The 25,310-nt window shown below is 38.3% G+C and overlaps 1 protein-coding gene across 9 annotated transcripts in view; it reads right to left on the reverse strand.

Moving 5' to 3' along the window:
* The window catches only part of LOC128700786 (polyamine-transporting ATPase 13A3), a 79,764-nt gene that overhangs the window by 16,980 nt on the left and 37,474 nt on the right, over window positions 1–25,310 (reverse strand). For 6 of the 9 annotated variants that reach the window (XM_053794235.2, XM_053794236.2, XM_053794240.2 and 3 more), the window contains 9 exons: window positions 16,659–16,811; window positions 15,189–15,393; window positions 13,969–14,050; window positions 12,937–13,068; window positions 12,579–12,715; window positions 7,919–8,101; window positions 7,569–7,757; window positions 4,582–4,791; window positions 3,766–4,065 (listed from right to left, as the gene is read on the reverse strand). In XM_053794235.2, coding sequence (XP_053650210.1) covers window positions 3,766–4,065; window positions 4,582–4,791; window positions 7,569–7,757; window positions 7,919–8,101; window positions 12,579–12,715; window positions 12,937–13,068; window positions 13,969–14,050; window positions 15,189–15,393; window positions 16,659–16,811 — 1,591 coding nt within the window. The remainder of the gene's footprint in view (window positions 1–3,765; window positions 4,066–4,581; window positions 4,792–7,568; window positions 7,758–7,918; window positions 8,102–12,578; window positions 12,716–12,936; window positions 13,069–13,968; window positions 14,051–15,188; window positions 15,394–16,658; window positions 16,812–25,310) is intronic. The other 3 variants (XM_053794239.2, XM_053794238.2, XM_053794237.2) reach the window with 2 other exon arrangements.

The raw sequence follows: 25,310 nt of genomic DNA on the forward strand, positions 1-25,310 counted from the left end.
AATTCATCTGAGGTTTCAGTGCTTGACTGTACTACATTTTGTTCTACCAACCCATATTTAAGAGTTCATTATTGTCATGCTTAGCATTATACAGGACTTACTGATGCAGAATCAAGGCTGTAAGCCAACAAATAACAGTGGAAAGACACTTGAAGCAGAGAACTATACATTTATAAGGGAAGTGAAACCTTTAACAGTATAAATAAGATTGACTGAAATGCTATACATACCATAAGCTATCAAATTACTGTATAACATTTGCATGATGATTTGAAAGAAAATTATCATTCTTTGCTGTGAATGTCTTTCTACAGCACAACTTACTGAACATTCAGCATGTAAAAAAAATCGAGTAATCACAATATTAGAGTACAGGGTACCAGTCTGCTGAGTGTAAAGTACTGGAGCTCACATTAAATATGATTTGCATCTAATTCTGAATCAAGTGCACCAGAGGTGCCAAACTCCTCCACTCCACAAAGCAATATACATATTGTATACTGTAATAAAAACTAACCAAATAAATAAAAATAAAATCCCATATTATATAAACATAAGGAGCAGTAAACAAAATAATTATTCTGAATATTGACATCTAGCAGTGGAAACAATATTTATTACAGTCATTAAACAATGTACACATAATATTATAAATAGCGAATAAAAACTAATACAATAAACAAAATCTTACAACTTAGTTATGAATACTGCATGCAATATGAACACTATTTTGCTACATATTTAAAAACAATCCAGCTTACATAAACTGATTACTACTGAAACATTTATTTTTTTTTTTTTTTATCACACTGGCCGATTCCCACCAAGGCAGGGTGGCCCGAAAAAGAAAAACTTTCACCATCATTCACTCCATCACTGTCTTGCCAGAAGGGTGCTTTACACTACAGTTTTTAAACTGCAACATTAACACCCCTCCTTCAGAGTGCAGGCACTGTACTTCCCATCTCCAGGACTCAAGTCCGGCCTGCCGGTTTCCCTGAACCCCTTCATAAATGTTACTTTGCTCACACTCCAACAGCACGTCAAGTATTAAAAACCATTTGTCTCCATTCACTCCTATCACACACGCTCACGCATGCCTGCTGGAAGTCCAAGCCCCTCGCACACAAAACCTCCTTTACCCCCTCCCTCCAACCTTTCCTAGGCCAACCCCTACCCCGCCTTCCTTCCACTACAGACTGATACACTCTTGAAGTTATTCTGTTTCGCTCCATTCTCTCCACATGTCCGAACCACCTCAACAACCCTTCCTCAGCCCTCTGGACAACAGTTTTGGTAATCCCGCACCTCCTCCTAACTTCCAAACTACGAATTCTCTGCATTATATTCACACCACACATTGCTCTCAGACATGACATCTCCACTGCCTCCAGCCTTCTCCTCGCTGTAACATTCATCACCCATGCTTCACACCCATATAAGAGCGTTGGTAAAACTATACTCTCATACATTCCCCTCTTTGCCTCCAAGGACAAAGTTCTTTGTCTCCACAGACTCCTAAGTGCACCACTCACCCTTTTCCCCTCATCAATTCTATTATTCACCTCATCTTTCATAGACCCATCCGCTGACACGTCCACTCCCAAATATCTGAATACATTCACCTCCTCCATACTCTCTCCCTCCAATCTGATATCCAATCTTTCATCACCTAATCTTTTTGTTATCCTCATAACCTTACTCTTTCCTGTATTCACTTTCAATTTTCATCTTTTGCACACCCTACCAAATTCATCCACCAATCTCTGCAACTTCTTTTCAGAATCTCCCAAGAGCACAGTGTCATCAGCAAAGAGCAACTGTGACAACTCCCACTTTATGTGAGATTCTTTATCTTTTAACTCCACGCCTCTTGCCAAGACTCTCGCATTTACTTCTCTTATAACCCCATCTATAAATATATTAAACAACCACGGTGACATCACACATCCTTGTCTAAGGCCTACTTTTACTGGGAAATAATTTCCCTCTTTCCTACATACTCTAACTTGAGCCTCACTATCCTCGTAAAAACTCTTCACTGCTTTCAGTAACCTACCTCCTACACCATACACCTGCAACATCTGCCACATTGCCCCCCTGTCCACCCTGTCATACGCCTTTTCCAAATCCATAAATGCCACAAAGACCTCTTTAGCCTTATCTAAATACTGTTCACTTATATGTTTCACTGTAAACACCTGGTCCACACACCCCCTACCTTTCCTAAAGCCTCCTTGTTTATCTGCTATCCTATTCTCCATCTTACTCTTAATTCTTTCAATAATAACTCTACCATACACTTTGCCAGGTATACTCAACAGACTTATCCCCCTATAATTTTTGCACTCTCTTTTATCCCCTTTGCCTTTATACAAAGGAACTATGCATGCTCTCTGCCAATCCCTAGGTACCTTACCCTCTTCCATACATTTATTAAATAATTGCACCAACCACTCCAAAACTATATCCCCACCTGCTTTTAACATTTCTATCTTTATCCCATCAATCCCGGCTGCCTTACCCCCTTTCATTTTACCTACTGCCTCACGAACTTCCCCCACACTCACAACTGGCTCTTCCTCACTCCTACAAGATGTTATTCCTCCTTGCCCTATACACGAAATCACAGCTTCCCTATCTTCATCAACATTTAACAATTCCTCAAAATATTCCCTCCATCTTCCCAATACCTCTAACTCTCCATTTAATAACTCTCCTCTCCTATTTTTAACTGACAAATCCATTTGTTCTCTAGGCTTTCTTAACTTGTTAATCTCACTCCAAAACTTTTTCTTATTTTCAACAAAATTTGTTGATAACATCTCACCCACTCTCTCATTTGCTCTCTTTTTACATTGCTTCACCACTCTCTTAACCTCTCTCTTTTTCTCCATATACTCTTCCCTCCTTTCATCACATTTATATTATTTTTAAAGGCCTGTTACATTTTTATCCAAAATGTGAGGTACAGGAGGGCCCTGCTTCACAGCGCTTCGCTTTACAGCATCTCGCTAATGCAGCAGTTTTCAATTAGTATACCCATTCTTCATTTATTAAGACTTTCTATAATAAATATATTCACTACTCGCTATAAGCTAAGGATGAAAATATTTTAATGTACATAATATGTGTACTGTATATGCATTTCTTAGGTCTAGCTCTATTCCTCACTTAATATATGATAGTGTAAACATGTTATCAGGCTTTTATATGCATTTGAAAATAAAAGGCTATGTTTCGCTTTACAGTGGTAGCCTGGAACCTAACCTGCTGTATAAATGGGGCCTGCCTGTACAGACAGTAAACCCTGCAAGTTCACGAAACTGACTTGCATATAAAGCATCTTGAGTGGAGAATTCATGACTGAACACACCTTGGTCCAGTGGCAAAATGTGGCTTAGGTATACAAGCCCTACTGAACATCATAGGATGAATAATGTTATGTGATGTTCATTCCAGCTCAGAGCTGTTAACATGACTCAAGAAATCGTAATGACACGATTGCAAATAAACCATACCCCCGGCCGGGATTGAACCCGCGGTCATAGAGTCTCAAAACTCCAGCCCGTCGCGTTAGCCACTAGACCAGCTAGCCACAATAAGAGCTGTTAAGCTGTGCTCCAATTTAATATTTTAAATTCCTACAGGGGTTACAAAGACACTGTGGTAATCCTGTACATGTGAGACAGCCAAACAGAAGACTCACCAAGATACAATGTGAGCCCTATACATTTAAAGAAAAAAAAAAGAAGAAAAAATCACCTGCTGCTTTAAACTGTCATCTTGTATGTCAATTGTGCCACAACAAACAGTGCCAGCATCACCATCAGTGAGAGAGTGGACAGCAACATGAGTGCCAACTTGTTCAGAGTGCTCAGAAATAGTGGTGCTGGGATGAGGTGGGGAGGTGCTGGGATGAGGCGGGGAGGTGGTGGTACTTAAGGGTGATGGAAGGGAAGGCTCAAAGCAAGGAGGTAACAAGGAAGCTTGGGGAGGATGCACACGAGTGGGGATGAGGTTATCAAATCGTTGAGTATCATCTTCAACTGGCTCCTCCAGCTCCTGATGAAGGGTTTGAGATATGTTAGTTTGATATAGCCCTCCACCTCAGTACTCAATAAAACAATATAACTAATACTCTAATTACTTACAACTTAATTTTTACTAGTGCAAAAGGTTAGTCTAGCATATCAGGTGCTGGCTACCCAAAAATCAACTTTAGATATACTTATCTTTACAAAAGGAAAAAACTATTCCCTAATATCACTTCTCTTCTATATTTGTATATACCTCCCTCTCACTCACTCACCATATGACTACACTATATCAATCTACTCTTTCTATTCTTCACTGTACATGTCTAAAAAAAATATACTCAGTGCAATACAATCCCTTACTCAGAACTGCAGATGTTCTACACACCATAACTAGAGCCAGATTTTAAAATTAGCTGAGGTAGGATAATAGTTTTTAGCATGAGGAAATATACATTACTGCTATACAAACATAACCTTTAATAAAAAACTTTATACCTAATATAATTATTTAAAGAGAGAGAGAAAGAGAATGCAAATTTACCCATTCTGTAGCCTCAAACATCTTTACATCTAATGGGTCTCCTGTTAGGTTTCCATTGAGGAAAGTGAGAGAGTGACAGGTAGCCATGGCAGCAATCAGATGGGAAGTGTAATGAATGCTTGATACATTCATAACTGGAGTCCCCATAAGGTTGTCCTTCACCTCCACTACACCCCAAACCTCTAGTCCATCCTCAGTCAAAGTGCCAGTCTGCAAATACATAAAAAGTTAAACTCTATGAATTTAAAATAAAAGCAAGAGAATACACAATACATTATAAATTTCCTGGTTAAAATATCAAGGGTTTGGGTTTCATTTTTGTCAGTAACTTGCATTGAAACTCATCATCTTTTGATGCTTTTTTGTTATGTACATCTTAATGGCACTGTAATATAGTACAGTACACTATACATACCAATAAGGTATGTACAGTAAGAATCAACACAAATAATCTTCTGTACATTTTACAGTTTACATAGTACTTTGATATATACTTCAAATACCTACTGCATAGTACTTGCATAATACAGTGCAGATGAGCCTGGGAAAAAAAAAATTATGGGAAATTGGAATTACAGATGATGGCTAGGTGGTGTGCCGAGTCCTGGGACAGCTAGAACAGTTATGTGTTGTGAAGATTCTGTCCAAGAACTGACTTTCCCTAACCACCCACACCTCAGTCACTCTGCGTCACTAACCATCTCGCCTCATTTTTCACAAGCTTTTAGAAGTTTATGCACTCCCTCATCATAATCTAATAATCATGGAGGACTAAATCTGAAGAAGACTAAGCAAGAATCTGTAATGATGTTCAAGAAAGCAGAGATCTAAGATAAACTGCACTTTTAGTTATCAAATGATGCATTTGGCATAGGAAAGTGGAGTAAACAACTATCAGTCGTATGCTTAGGATGAGTGGGAAAACTATACGAGCTTTTATGTCTCGTACTAATGCATGTATAAAAAAAAAAAAAAAAAAAAAAGGAGTATAAAGTCTGTGTGACTAGTAACCCCTTCTGTATACATTACTAAAGTTAAAAAGAGAAGCTTTTGTTTTTTCTTTTTGGGCCATCCTGCTAAGGTGGGATACGGCCGGTTTGTTGAAAAAAAGAAGAAGAATTACAACCTCAGTTAAGTGTTCAATACTGAAGAGACAGAATTGTGTGTGGGATGTGAATGTCATGAAGAAAGGAGAGAGGTTTCACCTGAGCTTATGACCACCAAAGATTGTCTTGCATTGTGTTGTAATATACTCACACACTGGCAGAGTTTTTGAAGTGTTAACCCTTGCCATTGTATCCTTCAGAGAACCCGTGTGCCCTTAAGGTAAAGGAAAAATAATGTTTACCCATGGGTTGATACCCATGTCCAATGAATGCTAAACACACTCCTGCTTAACCCAACAACAGGAATATTTGGTAGAAAATACTACCTTAAATTCAAGGTTGTCCGTGTTATTCACAATGGCCCAATATCTTTAACACCTAGTCCTATACTAGCTCACATCTGCCCAAAATGCTGTGTATAATTAGGAAACATTTATAATCTGAACATAGGCAAACTATTAAACTAATACCTATAAAATTTTTTTTTTTTTTTTTTTTTTTTTTTTTCAACAAGTCGGCCGTCTCCCACCGAGGCAGGGTGACCCAAAAAAAAGAAAGAAAATCCCCAAAAAGAAAATACTTTCATCATCATTCAACACTTTCACCACACTCGCACATTATCACTGTTTTTGCAGAGGTGCTCAGAATACAACAGTCTAGAAGCATACACATATAAAGATACACAACATATTCCTCCAAACTGCCAATATCCCAAACCCCTCCTTTAAAGTGCAGGCATTGTACTTCCCATTTCCAGGACTCAAGTCCGACTATATGAAAATAACCGGTTTCCCTGAATCCCTTCACTAAATATTACCCTGCTCACACTCCAACAGATCGTCAGGTCCCAAGTACCATTCGTCTCCATTCACTCCTATCTAACACGCTCACGCACGCTTGCTGGAAGTCCAAGCCCCTTACCCACAAAACCTCCTTTACCCCCTCTCTCCAACCCTTTCGAGGACGACCCCTACCCCTCCTTCCTTCCCCTATAGATTTATATGCTTTCCATGTCATTCTACTTTGATCCATTCTCTCTAAATGACCAAACCACCTCAACAACCCCTCTTCTGCCCTCTGACTAATACTTTTATTAACTCCACACCTTCTCCTAATTTCCACACTCCGAATTTTCTGCATAATATTTACACCACACATTGCCCTTAAACAGGACATCTCCACTGCCTCCAACCGTCTCCTCGCTGCTGCATTTACCACCCAAGCTTCACACCCATATAAGAGTGTTGGTACTACTATACTTTCATACATTCCCTTCTTTGCCTCCATAGATAACGTTTTTTGACTCCACATATACCTCAACGCACCACTCACCTTTTTTCCCTCATCAATTCTATGATTAACCTCATCCTTCATAAATCCATCCGCCGACACGTCAACTCCCAAGTATCTGAAAACATTCACTTCTTCCATACTCCTCCTCCCCAATTTGATATCCAATTTTTCTTTATCTAAATCATTTGACACCCTCATCACCTTACTCTTTTCTATGTTCACTTTCAACTTTCTACCTTTACACACATTCCCAAACTCATCCACTAACCTTTGCAATTTTTCTTTAGAATCTCCCATAAGCACAGTATCATCAGCAAAAAGTAACTGTGTCAATTCCCATTTTGAATTTGATTCCCCATAATTTAATCCCACCCCTCTCCCAAACACCCTAGCATTTACTTCCTTAACAACCCCATCTATAAATATATTAAACAACCATGGTGACATTACACATCCCTGTCTAAGACCTACTTTTACCGGGAAGTAGTCTCCCTCTCTTCTACACACCCTAACCTGAGCCTCACTATCCTCATAAAAACTCTTTACTATTATTAATTAAAATAATAATACGTAATAATAACAGCATACTTTGTCAAAACACACTAGTTTGGTTTTGCCAGCGACATTTATTCTTGGAGGAGAGATGCAAAAGATTCCTTGTTTCTTAAGTCTGCTTTGAGCGTAATATGTGCCAACTGTCATAGCTGCAGGGAGAGCAGGTGGCACAACGATTGTCACAATGTCCAGTGTCCGTATGAGAGTTACAAGAAACCCTTCCTGTGGAATATAAAATTTATGTAAGCATGAACATTCTGTCTTGGTGTTTCTTTAAAACAAGATTTATACAATTATTGTCCAATTTTATGTCCCTCATGATTTTTCCCTGCATTTACAATTATATGAGACATACAACAGAGTATAGTACATGGATCTAATACCTCATGCAAAATGTAGATGTACACTGAGTATGACATGCCAATGGATGCAATGCAAAACAAGAAGATAATGAATTTCATTGCATCTTTATAAAACTTAAAATCTAAGGGCCTGGGGTAGAGTATTGATCGCACCAATTCTCCCTTAGCAGTGCTGAAACCTGTCTGCACCACCACTGCTCGAACCTGCAACACAAAGTTCTATTCTTAAAAGTTTTATTCACAAACTTCTACATTTATGATGAAAGATGTGAGAGCTCTGCAGTAGTGAAGTTGCAAATACATCACCAAGGTGTGTTGTATGCTGATATTTCAGCTCATCAGCATCACATCAGACCTGCACACAATCAAATACATTGGAACCTCAAATTTCAAACTTAATCCATTCCAGGAGCTAGTTCTAAAGTCGAAAAGTTTGAAAGGCGAAGCAATATTTCCCATAAGAAATAATGGAAATACAATTAATCTGATGGGATCATGACAGAAATGTTAAAAGCAGGGGGGGGATATAGTGTTGGAGTGGTTGGTACTTTTGTTTAATAAATGTATGAAAGAGGGGAAGGTACCTAGGGATTGGTGGAGAGCATGTATAGTCCCTTTATATAAAGGGAAAGGGGACAAAAAAGATTGTAAAAATTCTTCTTCTTCTTTCAACGTACCAGCCGTATCCCACTGAGGTGGGGTGGCCCAAAAGAGAAAACTGAAGTTTCTCCTTTTAAATTTAGTAATATATACAGGAGAAGGGGTTACTAGCCCCTTGCTCCCGGCATTTTAGTCGCCTCTTACGACACGCATGGCTTACAGAGGAAGAATTCTGTTCCACTTCCCCATGGAGATAAGAGGAAATAAACAAGAACAAGAATTAGAAAGAAAATAGAAGAAAACCCAGAGGGGTGTGTATATATATGCTTGTACATGAGAGCATGTATAGTCCCTTTATATAAAGGGAAAGGGGACAAAAAAGATTGTAAAAATTATAGAGGAATAAGTTTACTGAGTATACCAGGAAAAGTGTACGGTAGGGTTATAATTGAAAGAATTAAGAGGTAAGACAGAATGTAGGATTGCGAATGAGCAAGGAGGTTTCAGAGTGGGTAGGGGATGTGTAGATCAAGTGTTTACATTGAAGCATATATGTGAACAGTATTTAGATAAAGGTAGGGAAGTTTTTATTGCATTTATGGATTTAGAAAAGGCATATGATAGAGTGGATAGAGGAGCAATGTGGCAGATGTTGCAAGTATATGGAATAGGTGGTAAGTTATTAAATGCTGTAAAGAGTTTTTATGAGGATAGTGAGGCTCAGGTAAGGGTGTGTAGAAGAGAGGGAGACTACTTCCTGGTAAAAGTAGGTCTTAGACAGGGATGTGTAATGTCAACATGGTTGTTTAATATATTTATAGATGGGGTTGTAAAGGAAGTAAATGCTAGGGTGTTCGGGAGAGGGGTGGGATTAAATTTTGGGGAATCAAATTCAAAATGGGAATTGACACAGTTACTTTTTGCTGATGATACTGTGCTTATGGGAGATTCTAAAGAAAAATTGCAAAGGTTAGTGGATGAGTTTGGGAATGTGTGTAAAGGTAGAAAGTTGAAAGTGAACATAGAAAAGAGTAAGGTGATGAGGGTATCAAATGATTTAGATAAAGAAAAATTGGATATCAAATTGGGGAGGAGGAGTATGGAAGAAGTGAATGTTTTCAGATACTTGGGAGTTGACGTGTCGGCGGATGGATTTATGAAGGATGAGGTTAATCATAGAATTGATGAGGGAAAAAAGGTGAGTGGTGCGTTGATGTATATGTGGAGTCAAAAAACGTTATCTATGGAGGCAAAGAAGGGAATGTATGAAAGTATAGTAGTACCAACACTCTTATATGGGTGTGAAGCTTGGGTGGTAAATGCAGCAGTGAGGAGATGGTTGGAGGCAGTGGAAATGTCCTGTTTAAGGGCAATGTGTGGTGTAAATATTATGCAGAAAATTCGGAGTGTGGAAATTAGGAAAAGGTGTGGAGTTAATAAAAGTATTAGTCAGAGGGCAGAAGAGGGGTTGTTGAGGTGGTTTGATCATTTAGAGAGAATGGATCAAAGTAGAATGACATGGAAAGCATATAAATCTATAGGGGAAGGAAGGCGGGGTAGGGGTCGTCCTCGAAAGGGTTGGAGAGAGGGGGTAAAGGAGGTTTTTTGGGCAAGGGGCTTGGACTTCCAGCAAGCGTGCGTGAGCGTGTTAGATAGGAGTGAATGGAAACGAATGGTACTTAGGACCTGACGATCTGTTGGAATGTGAGCAGGGTAATATTTAGTGAAGGGATTCAGGGAAACCGGTTATTTTCATATAGTCGGACTTGAGTCCTGGAAATGGGAAGTACAATGTTTGCACTTTAAAGGAGGGGTTTGGGATATTGGCAGTTTGGAGGGATATGTTGTGTATCTTTATATGTGTATGCTTCTAAGCTGTTGTATTCTGAGCACCTCTGCAAAAACAGTGATAATGTGTGAATGTAGTGAAAGTGTTGAATGATGATGGAAGTATTTTCTTTTTGGGGATTTTCTTTCTTTTTTGGGTCACCCTGCCTCGGTGGGAGACTGCCGACTTGTTAAAAAAAACAAAAAAAAAAAAAAAACAATCTGTTCCAGAAACCCAAAAATATTCACAAATAAACAAAAATACATTTTATAGATAGTACTACATTATAGTTTTACATACACACAACAAATATAGTGTAAAATTATTAATAAATTTAAATAAACATATAAAATAACATTTTTACTTACCTTTATTGAAGATTGGTGATGGCATCTGGAAGATAGGGAGGAGGAGAGAGGGAGTTGGGGTTAGTGTTTGGAATGAGAATCTCCCTCCATAAGGACTTTAAACATCAAAGCCCTCTCTGGGGTTACTTTCCTTCTCTGTCTTTTAATGCCACTAGGCCCAGCTTGAGAGTCACTGGATCCCTGTCTCACACAATAACTGTTCACAGTCCTCTGTTTCTGTTGCCTCTTTAAGATTTCCCTAAAATGGGACATGGTTCTGTCACTGAACTTGTTGCAAAGATGGCATGTTTCAGCTTGCTCAGGGTGGTACTTCTGCACAAACATTTGGACATCATTCCACTTGGCGCAAATCTCCTTGATCTTTGAATCGGCATGCAACTTCCTTGCCTTTTCACAAATAATCATCTCTGAAACACTATCACCTGCCATCTCTTTATCCTTGATCCACGCAGCAACAACTTCTCAACCTGATCGATTGTCTGTGGTCTTTTTTTGGTTAGCATATCAACACCTTTCGCAACATCAGCTTCCTTGATTTGTTCTTTCTTTGCCAGGATAGAAGCGATGGTCGACTTGTTTTTCCCATACATCCTGGCAAGCTCAACATGTCGCACACCACTCTCATACTTCTGTATTATTTCCTTCTTCACATCTATGGTGTTTCTTACTTTCTTTACCATAGGGGTACCACTAGCAAGTTTCTTTGGGCCCATGGTAGCTTTTTCACAGTCCCACAAGCACTAAACACAATGAATTAATCATAAAATGTTTGAATGAGACTGCAGGTTAGTGTTCACTTAAGCATCAGCAAAGCCAGACTGGCTCACGGCGCCTGTGCAGGGACGCGGACAGAGCGGGCTGGCAGACAGGTCCAGTACCCGGAGGTTCGAAAGAAGGGGCAAGTTCAATAACAAAGACAAAGTTGGTTCGAAAAAAGCGGTAGATTTTCGAAGTTCTATAAGCGATACGTTCAAAACTTGAGGTTCCACTGTATATTAAGCAACGTGGACAACTATTATCATCATTAGCATATCTGATTTAATTTAGCATTATCATTAATCATAATTAAATACAAATGCAGTAATTTTCATTAAATAATTTTAGCTAAAATAATCTGTGAAAATATACTGAAAAAAGTGTTCACAGAACACTATGCAAAATTTCTATAAAAATAGCATTATCTGTAGTTTGTAGTCATAATTACAATATTAAAAATATATTCGCAAACTAATCTTCAATAAGATAAAAAAAAAAGGACAAATATAAGGCAGTGAGAGTGTTACACCAGGGTAACAAGGCCCACAAAAATTCCCTTCAATCTGTAAACTCACTGATCAAAGTCTTATTTTATTATATTAGCCATTTGCCACCAAAGTAGATGACCCAAACAAGGAATTTCCTCTCTTATTTTCAACAACTGATAGGGTACAAGGTGCAACAGACATTTCAGTCGCATTCTAAAACACACATGGCTTACTTGGGAAGAATTCTAACCCACTTCCACATGTGAGGAATGAGGAGGAGTTACTCCAATGGATGATGTGATATCAGTAAACAGTTGCAAATAGGTTACAGAATAGCTACTGAGAACTTTATCAGATTACTGACTATTAATATAAGGAAAATCTAGGAAAGAGAATAATGAACAACAGAGAAGACGTGTACTAAAACGCTACTCAAAGAGGAAAAAATCTTTCTTCTAACTTATGAGAATATCTTTACTGTGCTAAATAATTCTTTAATTCTCTGGAGTAATAATCTACAAAGTGTTGAGAGCTGAAAGAAGTTATGTATGAAAGCCTTAACATCATCAAGGATACACAGTAGAAATACTGTCTGCCATGGAGCAACTTGAATGATGGCAGGTGAAATTGCAGATGCCAACCTGAGCACTACCATAGTATCTGGTCTGGATAACTGATGTTCCACAGAAGAGCGTATGTCGTTTATGCTTCTCAGGCGAGTAAATTTCATTCTCCTCTGACACTGTAACTGGGATTTTGGTGACTGGAACACTTTCACCTATAACAGATAGACAATGGTAAAGACTTGGCACAGAAATACCAAAACCAAACTGAAAAAAATATATGGCAACTGTGATAGAGTTGCAATCTACTATACAAAATGAATTAAAAATTACACAATACCCGGCAGGATTAGGGAAAGATATTCCACAGAACAGTAGTGACCTCATTGACATATTATTGACCAAAATGAAAATATAAACAAGATCAAGAGCATACCCGTAAGCATGCTTTCATTAACGATGGCATTGCCAGAAATGAGGACAGCATCGCAGGGCATAGTACAGCCAGCACGAGGGATGACCAAGACGTCTCCTGGGACCAGCTCTCGTGTGCCGATCTCCACTTTATCTGTAATTTTTAGATTTTTCACCAGTGACTTGAGTGACTACTGTATTTAGGCATCTTCATCTTATAAATTACAGCCTTTTCTACAATATATTAAAGTAAAAATAAAAAACACTACGACCATCTAGCAATTTGAATTCGGCTTTCTTACATGACCAAGTAAATATGAAAAATATATGCAGTCATTGTTAATCAGAATACAGTACTTCATCGTATAGGAACTACAGTACTAGTTTTAAAATTAAGAAGTGAAACTAAAGGCTGCATTCCTAATTGACTGGAGCTCACCTCCCACAAAAAAGGGCAATTACATACATACAGTGCTATACTATACACAAGCACCAGTAGGCAACCTGCACCTAAAAAAGCACGTTAAACTGTGCCCAAAACGGCATGTTAAACTGTACCCAATAAAGTATGTTAAACTGGATAAAGTGCAGAAGTATGCAGCAAGGCTTGTTCCTGAGCTCAGGAGCATTAACTATGAGGAGAGGCTAAGGGAACTGAATCTAATAACATTACAGGACAGAAGAACCAGGGAAGACATGATGGTAACATACAAGATACCATGGGGTAGTTGATAGGAAAGAGGGAAAGACTGTTTAAGACAAAAGAAACAGGAATGCAGGGACACAGGTGCAGTTACAGATGCAGATGAGTCACAGGGATGTCAGGAAGTGGAATATCAGTGAGGAAGTAGAATGATACATACTCAATGTGTAGTTTCAAGAGCAGGTATGACAGGGTCCATGTTTCGAGGGAGTGAATCTGGCAAGTGGAAAGTTAAGAGGCAGGGCCAGGAGATGAAAATCAACCCAGTAACCACAAACTGGCGAGTACACATGCATGCCCCTTCCCCAACACACACACACTGTATTAAAATGTAATCTCTAAATGGTGTACCTGGTCCTTGTGGTGTTGCTCGAAGAACTGAGGCAATGTTAGTGTTGGATGCCTCCACCATGTCATGCAGAGATTGACTTTGCTAGAATAAAAAATAGAATAAAAAATAACTACTGAAGTAGTTAAGACTCTTCAGTTACTCGTGAGCAAGATATCTAGAGTAAGAATAAGTGAAGCAAGCTACAAAGTACTGGAACAGAATATACTGCTTTTACAAATTTAGGAAATATGGCAAACAATACAAATAGAGCAGAAGAGCAGGTGATAATCAAAGAGAAATATTTACAAAACTAAAAATATTAAAGTAATTCTTCCAAACAGCAGAACAGGTAGGCCTTGAATTTTTTGTTTCATCCAAGAAGCCATACAGAGCATATCTAAAAATACCCCAAAATGTTTAAAAAAATTTTTTTTAATATGCTGGCCATCTGCCACCAAGGCAGGGTGACCCAGAAAAGAAGCTTTCACCAACATTCACATTATTACCGCTTTGCCAGAGGCCTACAGATGTAAAGCTTTATATACCCAAAAATCATGTAATTTTTCTTCAAATTTCTTGTACTGTACATATTTACAAATGGAGAATTTTTAAAAAGGAAACTTGCTAACTCAGATTTTCAGCTAGGAATAATTTTGTCAAACAAGTCAAGCATATACAACCTTAATTTCTGCCATAATTCCATGAAAATTAGCAGGAATACCACAAAATTAGTATATTCTGTTTACGTTGAATGAAACTAAGTAAGTTTAGGTTATCTTTAGACAGATTTTGTAGGATTAAGGCCTAGTCATAACAGCTGAGGATCTCTCACTGCCTTAAGGCATAGACATAATAACTAGGGTTCTCACACTGCCTTGGTCTGTGTTGAGGATTATGAACTAAACAGGGAGGAACAAGCAACAAATCTCATAGGAAACACTCAAGCTTATTCATTTCTATGACAAACAAAACAAGTATGCGCACAAGGTATCAATCTCCCTCACTTAATGAGAATTCACTGTTATTAAACGTTATACAGGCATTTCCACTGGCAATTTTGTGTGATATACAGCCATTGTATATGATTAGTACAGGTCAGAAAGCACACTAAAATTTTTTACTATACATCTTAAAGAGGTTATGGCCTGACTGAGCTTAATACAACTGCCAAGGACCTAGAAGGCATCTAAGCATAAAATGAGGGACAACTGCATATAACACAAAAAACTATTTATATCACCTTTCGCGTTTCAAGGAGAGAGATGATGACGGAGAGGCAGGACACAATGAAGATGCATGTTGCATACAGGTAATAGTTGTCGAAGGACCACAACGTTATTGACGCAATTTGGAAGACATAAAATGGATTCAAAATTTCAGTTACCAAAAGATAACCATAGGATTTTACCTCCACACTAATTACATTCAGGCCATACAGCTTTTGTCTGAAAAAAAGAGCAATTTAAGAATGGTGTATAAAGCAGTTTTTTTTCACTATAAAGTATATTTTTTATCATAAGTTGTGAATGATCTGTTGAGGCATCTGTGAAGAAAAAGAACATTATACATGGACACAAAAAACAAGAATATACCAGAGTATATGTGTACTAACACTGTTATACAGGTGTGAAGCATGTGCTTTAAAAGTTGCAGTGAGGAGGAGGCTGGAGAGAAGGGGGCTGTTGAGGTAGTTTGGGCATTATAAGATGACGAGAATAGGATAAGTAAGAGTATATATATCCGAGTGGAAGGGAGTAGGGGTCGTCCTTGGAAGGCTTAAGGTAAAGGAGGTTTTGCATGCTAAAGGCTTGAACATCCAACTGACTTGTGTGAGAACAATAGATCAGAGTGAGTGGTGTCAAGTGGCTGGAATGCGAGAAAGGTAAAATTTACAAAGAAATTTAGGGAAACCAGTTAGCTAGATTTGAGTACCGGAAGTGGGAAATACAGTGCCTTCACTTTGAAGGAAAGGCAAGAATATTACAGTTCAGAGGGTCATCTGAACTGTGATGCCAGCACAACACACTTTTAGCAAGATAGTGATTGAATGAATGACAACATAGGCATTTCCTCTTTTTTGTGTGAAAGGAGGTCATCCTGCCTTGCTGAGAGCTAGCACCTGTGTTTAATATAGGTTTATGGAGTAAAAAGATATAAAGGTAAATGATGTAAATACTAAAAAGAGGTCTGAAATACATATCCAATTTTTACATTCTGCAATTTGATAATAGGTTTTCATGAAAGAGTGAGAAAATAAAATACAGAATGGAACCACATATACAGCACCTTCTTTTAGGTACTCTACTTATTCATTGGCTTCAAACTGAGCCATAGTTCATTATGTTTCACCCACCAGCGATTATCACAAGCGGGTGGAACAACGGCCAATTGAAAACCAATGAAAACATGAAACACTGAAGAGGTGCTGTATGTGTAAGGCCTTCCTGTAAATATTAGATAAAGATGATACTACAAATCAGCTAAAGTATGCAGACGAGTACATGAACATTAAAATCAAAATTCAGAACAAACCAGTCTTTAGTTGAGTAAACTTAATTTAAAAATTATAGAATAAGATAACATAAAAGCTACATATATAATTAATAATAACTGCAATGTCATTTACACAGTGAGGTTAACTACACTGGATATTTATAAATTGCTTCTTGCTCTCTCTAGCTTCACTTGAAGACTCAAATATTTCACATACCTATGCATCTGCTCTCGTACGGTAAAGCCCCTAAAGTCATTGAGCAGAGAACTGATGGGAGTATTCACATCATAGCCGTAGAGACGAGTAAATGACATCTTCTCTGGCGTCCAAATGTACTTAATGTGTTGAAATAAAAAGAACCGTACAACTCTGAAATTTGACAATGACCATAAAAAACACTATGTAACGATGCTCAGAGAACTGGAAAACTTAACGCAAAATCTTAGAAGTCAATAAGTACATCAGTCATGCATATTATATGCAATGTAAAACAACAAATACTCTATGAAGAAAATCAAGAGTATACTCAACTCTTGTTGCAAAACCTCCTCAAGTATAACTTGAGGAGGTTTTGCAACTTAAAGACAAATATATACTGGTACAGTGCTCACAAATAGAATTCCCAGCTGAGACACACACCCAGCGATGGGTAGAGAGGAAAGGCAAGACTCTAATGCTCTGGCAACACTACATGCCAATATTAGATATAATTAATTCTCCTTAACCTTTAGCCAATACGCCAGAGCATGCCTCTCAGGTATTTTTTTTTTTCAATAAACCGGCCGTATCCCACCAAGACAGGGCGACACAAAAAGAAAAATGAATGTTTTTGTTTTTAAATTTAGTAATTTATACAGGAGAAGGGGTTACTAGCCCTTTGCTCCCGGCATTTTAGTCACCTCTTACGACACGCAGGGCTTATAGAGGAAAAATTCTTTTCCACTTCCTCATGGAGATTTCTTTTGTGTGTGTGTGTAGTGTGTGTGTGTGTGTACTCACCTAGTTGAGGTTGCAGGGGTCGAGTTCAAGCTCCTGGCCCCACCTCTTCACTGGTGTGTGTGTGTACTCTCACCTAACTGTACTCGCCTAATTGTGGTTGCAGGGGTCAAGACTCAGCTCCTGGCCCCGCCTCTTCACTGATCGCTACTAGGTCCTCTCCCTCTCTGCTTCCTGAGCTTTGTCATACCTCTTCTTAAAACTATGTATGGTTCCTGCCTCCACTACTTCACTTGCTAGGCTATTCCACTTCCTGACGACTCTATGACTAAAGAAATACTTCCTAACGTCCCTGTGACTCGTCTGAGTCTTCAGCTTCCAATTGTGACCCCTTGTTTCTGTGTCCCCTCTCTGGAACATCCTGTCTCTGTCCACCTTGTCTATTCCCCGCAGTATCTTGTATGTCGTTATCATGTCTCCCCTGACCCTTCTGTCCTCCAGTGTCGTCAGTCCGATTTCCCTCAACCTTTCCTCATACAACATTCCTCTGAGGTCTGGAACTAGCCTTGTTGCAAACCTTTGTATTTTCTCTAACTTCTTGACGTGTGTGTGTGTGTGTGTGTGTGTGTGTGTGTGTGTGTGTGTGTGTGTGTGTGTGTGTGATTTTATATATATATATATATATATATATATATATATATATATATATATATATATATATATATATATATATATATATATATTGGAGGGATATGTTGTGTATCTCTATACGTATATGCTTCTAAACTGTTATATTCTGAGCACCTCTGCAAAAGCAGTGATAATGTGTGAGTGTGGTGAAAGTGTTGAATGATGATGAAAGTATTTTCTTTTTGGGGATTTTCTTTCTTTTTTTTGGGTCACCCTGCCTCGGTGGGAGACGACCGACTTGTTGAAGAAAAAGAAGAAAATATTATATATATATATATATATATATATGTATATATATATATATATATATGTATATATATTATAGGTAGTAGGTTGGTAGACAGCAACCGCCCAGGGAGGTACTACCGTCCTGCCAAGTGAGTGTAAAACGAAAGCCTGTAATTGTTTTACATGATGGTAGGATTGCTGGTGTCCTTTTTTCTGTCTCATGAACATGCAAGATTTCAGGTACGTCTTGCTACTTCTACTTACACTTAGGTCACACTACACATACATGTACAAGCACATATATACACACCCCTCTGGGTTTTCTTCTATTTTCTTTCTAGTTCTTATTCTTGTTTATTTCCTCTTATCTCCATGGGGAAGTGGAACAGAATTCTTCCTCCGTAAGCCATGCGTGTTGTAAGAGGCAACTAAAATGCCGGGAGCAAGGGGCTAGTAACCTCTTCTCCTGTATATATTACTAAATTTAAAAGGAGAAACTTCAGTTTTTTCTTTTGGGCCACCCCACCTCAGTGGGATACGGCTGGTACGTTGAAAGAAGAAGATATATATATATATATATATATATATATATATATATATATATATATATATATATATATATATTTATATTTATATTCTAGGTAGTAGGTTGGTAGACAGCAACCACCCAGGGAAGTACTACCGTCCTGCCAGATGACTGTGAAACAAAAACCTGTAACTGTTTTGCATGATGGTAGGATTGCTGGTTTCTTTTTCTGTCTCATAAACACGCTAAGATAACAGGGATATCTTGCTACTCCTACTTACACTTTGGTCACACTTCACAGACACGCACATGCATATATATATATACATACATCTAGGTTTTTCTCCTTTTTCTAAATAGCTCTTGTTCTTTTTTATTTCTTCTATTGTCCATGGGGAAGTGGAAAAGAATCTTTCCTCCGTAAGCCATGCGTGTCGTATGAGGCGACTAAAATGCCGGGAGCAATGGGCTAGTAACCCCTTCTCCTGTATACAATTACTAAAAAAGAGAAGAAGAAAAACTTTATAAAACTGGGTTGCTTAAATGTGCGTGGATGTAGTGCGGATGACAAGAAACAGATGATTGCTGATGTTATGAATGAAAAGAAGTTGGATGTCCTGGCCCTAAGCGAAACAAAGCTGAAGGGGGTAGGAGAGTTTCAGTGGGGGGAAATAAATGGGATTAAATCTGGAGTATCTGAGAGAGTTAGAGCAAAGGAAGGGGTAGCAGTAATGTTAAATGATCAGTTATGGAAGGAGAAAAGAGAATATGAATGTGTAAATTCAAGAATTATGTGGATTAAAGTAAAGGTTGGATGCGAGAAGTGGGTCATAATAAGCGTGTATGCACCTGGAGAAGAGAGGAATGCAGAGGAGAGAGAGAGATTTTGGGAGATGTTAAGTGAATGTATAGGAGCCTTTGAACCAAGTGAGAGAGTAATTGTGGTAGGGGACTTGAATGCTAAAGTAGGAGAAACTTTTAGAGAGGGTGTGGTAGGTAAGTTTGGGGTGCCAGGTGTAAATGATAATGGGAGCCCTTTGATTGAACTTTGTATAGAAAGGGGTTTAGTTATAGGTAATACATATTTTAAGAAAAAGAGGATAAATAAGTATACACGATATGATGTAGGGCGAAATGACAGTAGTTTGTTGGATTATGTATTGGTAGATAAAAGACTGTTGAGTAGACTTCAGGATGTACATGTTTATAGAGGGGCCACAGATATATCAGATCACTTTCTAGTTGTAGCTACACTGAGAGTAAAAGGTAGATGGGATACAAGGAGAATAGAAGCATCAGGGAAGAGAGAGGTGAAGGTTTATAAACTAAAAGAGGAGGCAGTTAGGGTAAGATATAAACAGCTATTGGAGGATAGATGGGCTAATGAGAGCATAGGCAATGGGGTCGAAGAGGTATGGGGTAGGTTTAAAAATGTAGTGTTAGAGTGTTCAGCAGAAGTTTGTGGTTACAGGAAAGTGGGTGCAGGAGGGAAGAGGAGCGATTGGTGGAATGATGATGTAAAGAGAGTAGTAAGGGAGAAAAAGTTAGCATATGAGAAGTTTTTACAAAGTAGAAGTGATGCAAGGAGGGAAGAGTATATGGAGAAAAAGAGAGAAGTTAAGAGAGTGGTGAAGCAATGTAAAAAGAGAGCAAATGAGAGAGTGGGTGAGATGTTATCAACAAATTTTGTTGAAAATAAGAAAAAGTTTTGGAGTGAGATTAACAAGTTAAGAAAGCCTAGAGAACAAATGGATTTGTCAGTTAAAAATAGGAGAGGAGAGTTATTAAATGGAGAGGTAGAGGTATTGGGAAGATGGAAGGAATATTTTGAGGAATTGTTAAATGTTGATGAAGATAGGGAAGCTGTGATTTCGTGTATAGGGCAAGGAGGAATAACATCTTGTAGGAGTGAGGAAGAGCCAGTTGTGAGTGTGGGGGAAGTTCGTGAGGCAGTAGGTAAAATGAAAGGGGGTAAGGCAGCCGGGATTGATGGGATAAAGATAGAAATGTTAAAAGCAGGTGGGGATATAGTTTTGGAGTGGTTGGTGCAATTATTTAATAAATGTATGGAAGAGGGTAAGGTACCTAGGGATTGGCAGAGAGCATGCATAGTTCCTTTGTATAAAGGCAAAGGGGATAAAAGAGAGTGCAAAAATTATAGGGGGATAAGTCTGTTGAGTGTACCTGGTAAAGTGTATGGTAGAGTTATAATTGAAAGAATTAAGAGTAAGACGGAGAATAGGATAGCAGATGAACAAGGAGGCTTTAGGAAAGGTAGGGGGTGTGTGGACCAGGTGTTTACAGTGAAACATATAAGTGAACAGTATTTAGATAAGGCTAAAGAGGTCTTTGTGGCATTTATGGATTTGGAAAAGGCGTACGACAGGGTGGATAGGGGGGCAATGTGGCAGATGTTGCAAGTGTATGGTGTAGGAGGTAGGTTACTGAAAGCAGTGAAGAGTTTTTACGAGGATAGTGAGGCTCAAGTTAGAGTATGTAGGAAAGAGGGAAATTTTTTCCCAGTAAAAGTAGGCCTTAGACAAGGATGTGTGATGTCACCGTGGTTGTTTAATATATTTATAGATGGGGTTGTAAGAGAAGTAAATGCGAGGGTCTTGGCAAGAGGCGTGGAGTTAAAAGATAAAGAATCACACACAAAGTGGGAGTTGTCACAGCTGCTCTTTGCCGATGACACTGTGCTCTTGGGAGATTCTGAAGAGAAGTTGCAGAGATTGGTGGATGAATTTGGTAGGGTGTGCAAAAGAAGAAAATTAAAGGTGAATACAGGAAAGAGTAAGGTTATGAGGATAACAAAAAGATTAGGTGATGAAAGATTGAATATCAGATTGGAGGGAGAGAGTATGGAGGAGGTGAACGTATTCAGATATTTGGGAGTGGACGTGTCAGCGGATGGGTCTATGAAAGATGAGGTGAATCATAGAATTGATGAGGGAAAAAGAGTGAGTGGTGCACTTAGGAGTCTGTGGAGACAAAGAACTTTGTCCTTGGAGGCAAAGAGGGGAATGTATGAGAGTATAGTTTTACCAACGCTCTTATATGGGTGTGAAGCGTGGGTGATGAATGTTGCAGCGAGGAGAAGGCTGGAGGCAGTGGAGATGTCATGTCTGAGGGCAATGTGTGGTGTGAATATAATGCAGAGAATTCGTAGTTTGGAAGTTAGGAGGAGGTGCGGGATTACCAAAACTGTTGTCCAGAGGGCTGAGGAAGGGTTGTTGAGGTGGTTCGGACATGTAGAGAGAATGGAGCGAAACAGAATGACTTCAAGAGTGTATCAGTCTGTAGTGGAAGGAAGGCGGGGTAGGGGTCGGCCTAGGAAGGGTTGGAGGGAGGGGGTAAAGGAGGTTTTGTGTGCGAGGGGCTTGGACTTCCAGCAGGCATGCGTGAGCGTGTTTGATAGGAGTGAATGGAGACAAATGGTTTTTAATACTTGACGTGCTGTTGGAGTGTGAGCAAAGTAACATTTATGAAGGGATTCAGGGAAACCGGCAGGCCGGACTTGAGTCCTGGAGATGGGAAGTACAGTGCCTGCACTCTGAAGGAGGGGTGTTAATGTTGCAGTTTAAAAACTGTAGTGTAAAGCACCCTTCTGGCAAGACAGTGATGGAGTGAATGATGGTGAAAGTTTTTCTTTTTCGGGCCACCCTGCCTTGGTGGGAATCGGCCGGTGTGATAATAAAATAATAAAATAATATATATATATATATATATATATATATATATATATATGCAATAAGATCACAGTAAACAGGTGATTTCAAAATATGCAAAACAACCACTTTTCTTGGAAAATTAAATAGCTTAGCCCATTCTATAAACTTTACTGTTGAGTTTGAAGAAAATAACTCATTGCCTTTTCTAGATGTTTTAATTATTAAGGGTAATAATGAATTCAAATTTAAAATTTACAGAAAACCTACAAATAACTGTTCCTATGTCCACTATTATTCCTCGCATCAAGATAGAGTCAAACTGTCTGTTTTCTCATCAATGTTTTTGAGAGCTTTACGAATTTGTAGTCCTGAGTTCATAGATGAGGAAATATCCAAAATTTATGAAATAGGTAATGATTTAAAATACCCAAGAAATGTAATTGATAAATCTTTTAAAGTTGCTAGGAACACTTTTTATAATCCAAAAAAGGGCAACCAGCCTTATTCAACTAAAAATATGTTGGTTCTCCCTTACCATGAAAACTTGGTTGATATGCCTTCTCTTCTTAAGACCTTTAATATTAAAGTTGTATTCAAAAATCTTGATACAGTAAAAAAACTTTTGATTAAGAATTCCCCCCAAAATGCTGATGGATGTGTCTATAAGATTCCTTGTAAAATTTGCGATAAAGTTTATTACGGTCAAACTGGTAAAAATCTCGAACTAAGATTAAAACAACATAAATATAGCATTAGAACTGGACAAGATTCCAATGCTCTATTTATTCATGTAAGAGATTTTAACCATCCAATTGATTTTCAAAAAGTTGAGAAAGTAGTATCAAGCAAGTCCATGGTCGACAGGAATATAATTGAATCTTGTTTCATAAAAAGCAGTTTTGACAATAATATGAATATTTCCTTTGGTTTATATAAATTAGATCCATTTATAATTAATATAATTTGGGTAGAATTTAATAATACACTGGACAAATAAATAGCTTGGGGGTGAGTTTTGCAAAGGACCTATCCAAGTTGGCTCGCCGCGCGTCACGTGTTTAACCGTTGTGGGATCTGATAGTGAGGTGCTGGCCGACCCCTTATATAGCTTCCTTGGATGCTTCACTTTCATAGTTCCTTGATAATGTGAGTAGTCACGAAAGCGCTTGGAATTTCTCTATTCTTTCAGAGTGGTTGTTTTGCATATATATATATATATATATATATATATATATATATATATATATATATATATATATATATATATATATATATATATATATATATATATATATATAATATATATATATATAGATATATATATATATATATATATATATAGGTAGTAGGTTGGTAGACAGCAACCACCCAGGGAAGTACTACCGTCCTGCCAGATGACTGTGAAACAAAAACCTGTAACTGTTTTGCATGATGGTAGGATTGCTGGTTTCTTTTTCTGTCTCATAAACACGCTAAGATAACAGGGATATCTTGCTACTCCTACTTACACTTTGGTCACACTTCACAGACACGCACATGCATATATATATATACATACATCTAGGTTTTTCTCCTTTTTCTAAATAGCTCTTGTTCTTTTTTATTTCTTCTATTGTCCATGGGGAAGTGGAAAAGAATCTTTCCTCCGTAAGCCATGCGTGTCGTATGAGGCGACTAAAATGCCGGGAGCAATGGGCTAGTAACCCCTTCTCCTGTATACAATTACTAAAAAAGAGAAGAAGAAAAACTTTATAAAACTGGGTTGCTTAAATGTGCGTGGATGTAGTGCGGATGACAAGAAACAGATGATTGCTGATGTTATGAATGAAAAGAAGTTGGATGTCCTGGCCCTAAGCGAAACAAAGCTGAAGGGGGTAGGAGAGTTTCAGTGGGGGGAAATAAATGGGATTAAATCTGGAGTATCTGAGAGAGTTAGAGCAAAGGAAGGGGTAGCAGTAATGTTAAATGATCAGTTATGGAAGGAGAAAAGAGAATATGAATGTGTAAATTCAAGAATTATGTGGATTAAAGTAAAGGTTGGATGCGAGAAGTGGGTCATAATAAGCGTGTATGCACCTGGAGAAGAGAGGAATGCAGAGGAGAGAGAGAGATTTTGGGAGATGTTAAGTGAATGTATAGGAGCCTTTGAACCAAGTGAGAGAGTAATTGTGGTAGGGGACTTGAATGCTAAAGTAGGAGAAACTTTTAGAGAGGGTGTGGTAGGTAAGTTTGGGGTGCCAGGTGTAAATGATAATGGGAGCCCTTTGATTGAACTTTGTATAGAAAGGGGTTTAGTTATAGGTAATACATATTTTAAGAAAAAGAGGATAAATAAGTATACACGATATGATGTAGGGCGAAATGACAGTAGTTTGTTGGATTATGTATTGGTAGATAAAAGACTGTTGAGTAGACTTCAGGATGTACATGTTTATAGAGGGGCCACAGATATATCAGATCACTTTCTAGTTGTAGCTACACTGAGAGTAAAAGGTAGATGGGATACAAGGAGAATAGAAGCATCAGGGAAGAGAGAGGTGAAGGTTTATAAACTAAAAGAGGAGGCAGTTAGGGTAAGATATAAACAGCTATTGGAGGATAGATGGGCTAATGAGAGCATAGGCAATGGGGTCGAAGAGGTATGGGGTAGGTTTAAAAATGTAGTGTTAGAGTGTTCAGCAGAAGTTTGTGGTTACAGGAAAGTGGGTGCAGGAGGGAAGAGGAGCGATTGGTGGAATGATGATGTAAAGAGAGTAGTAAGGGAGAAAAAGTTAGCATATGAGAAGTTTTTACAAAGTAGAAGTGATGCAAGGAGGG

The sequence above is a fragment of the Cherax quadricarinatus genome, chromosome 56 (genome assembly GCF_038502225.1).
Source record: "Cherax quadricarinatus isolate ZL_2023a chromosome 56, ASM3850222v1, whole genome shotgun sequence".
Lineage (NCBI taxonomy): Eukaryota > Metazoa > Arthropoda > Malacostraca > Decapoda > Parastacidae > Cherax > Cherax quadricarinatus.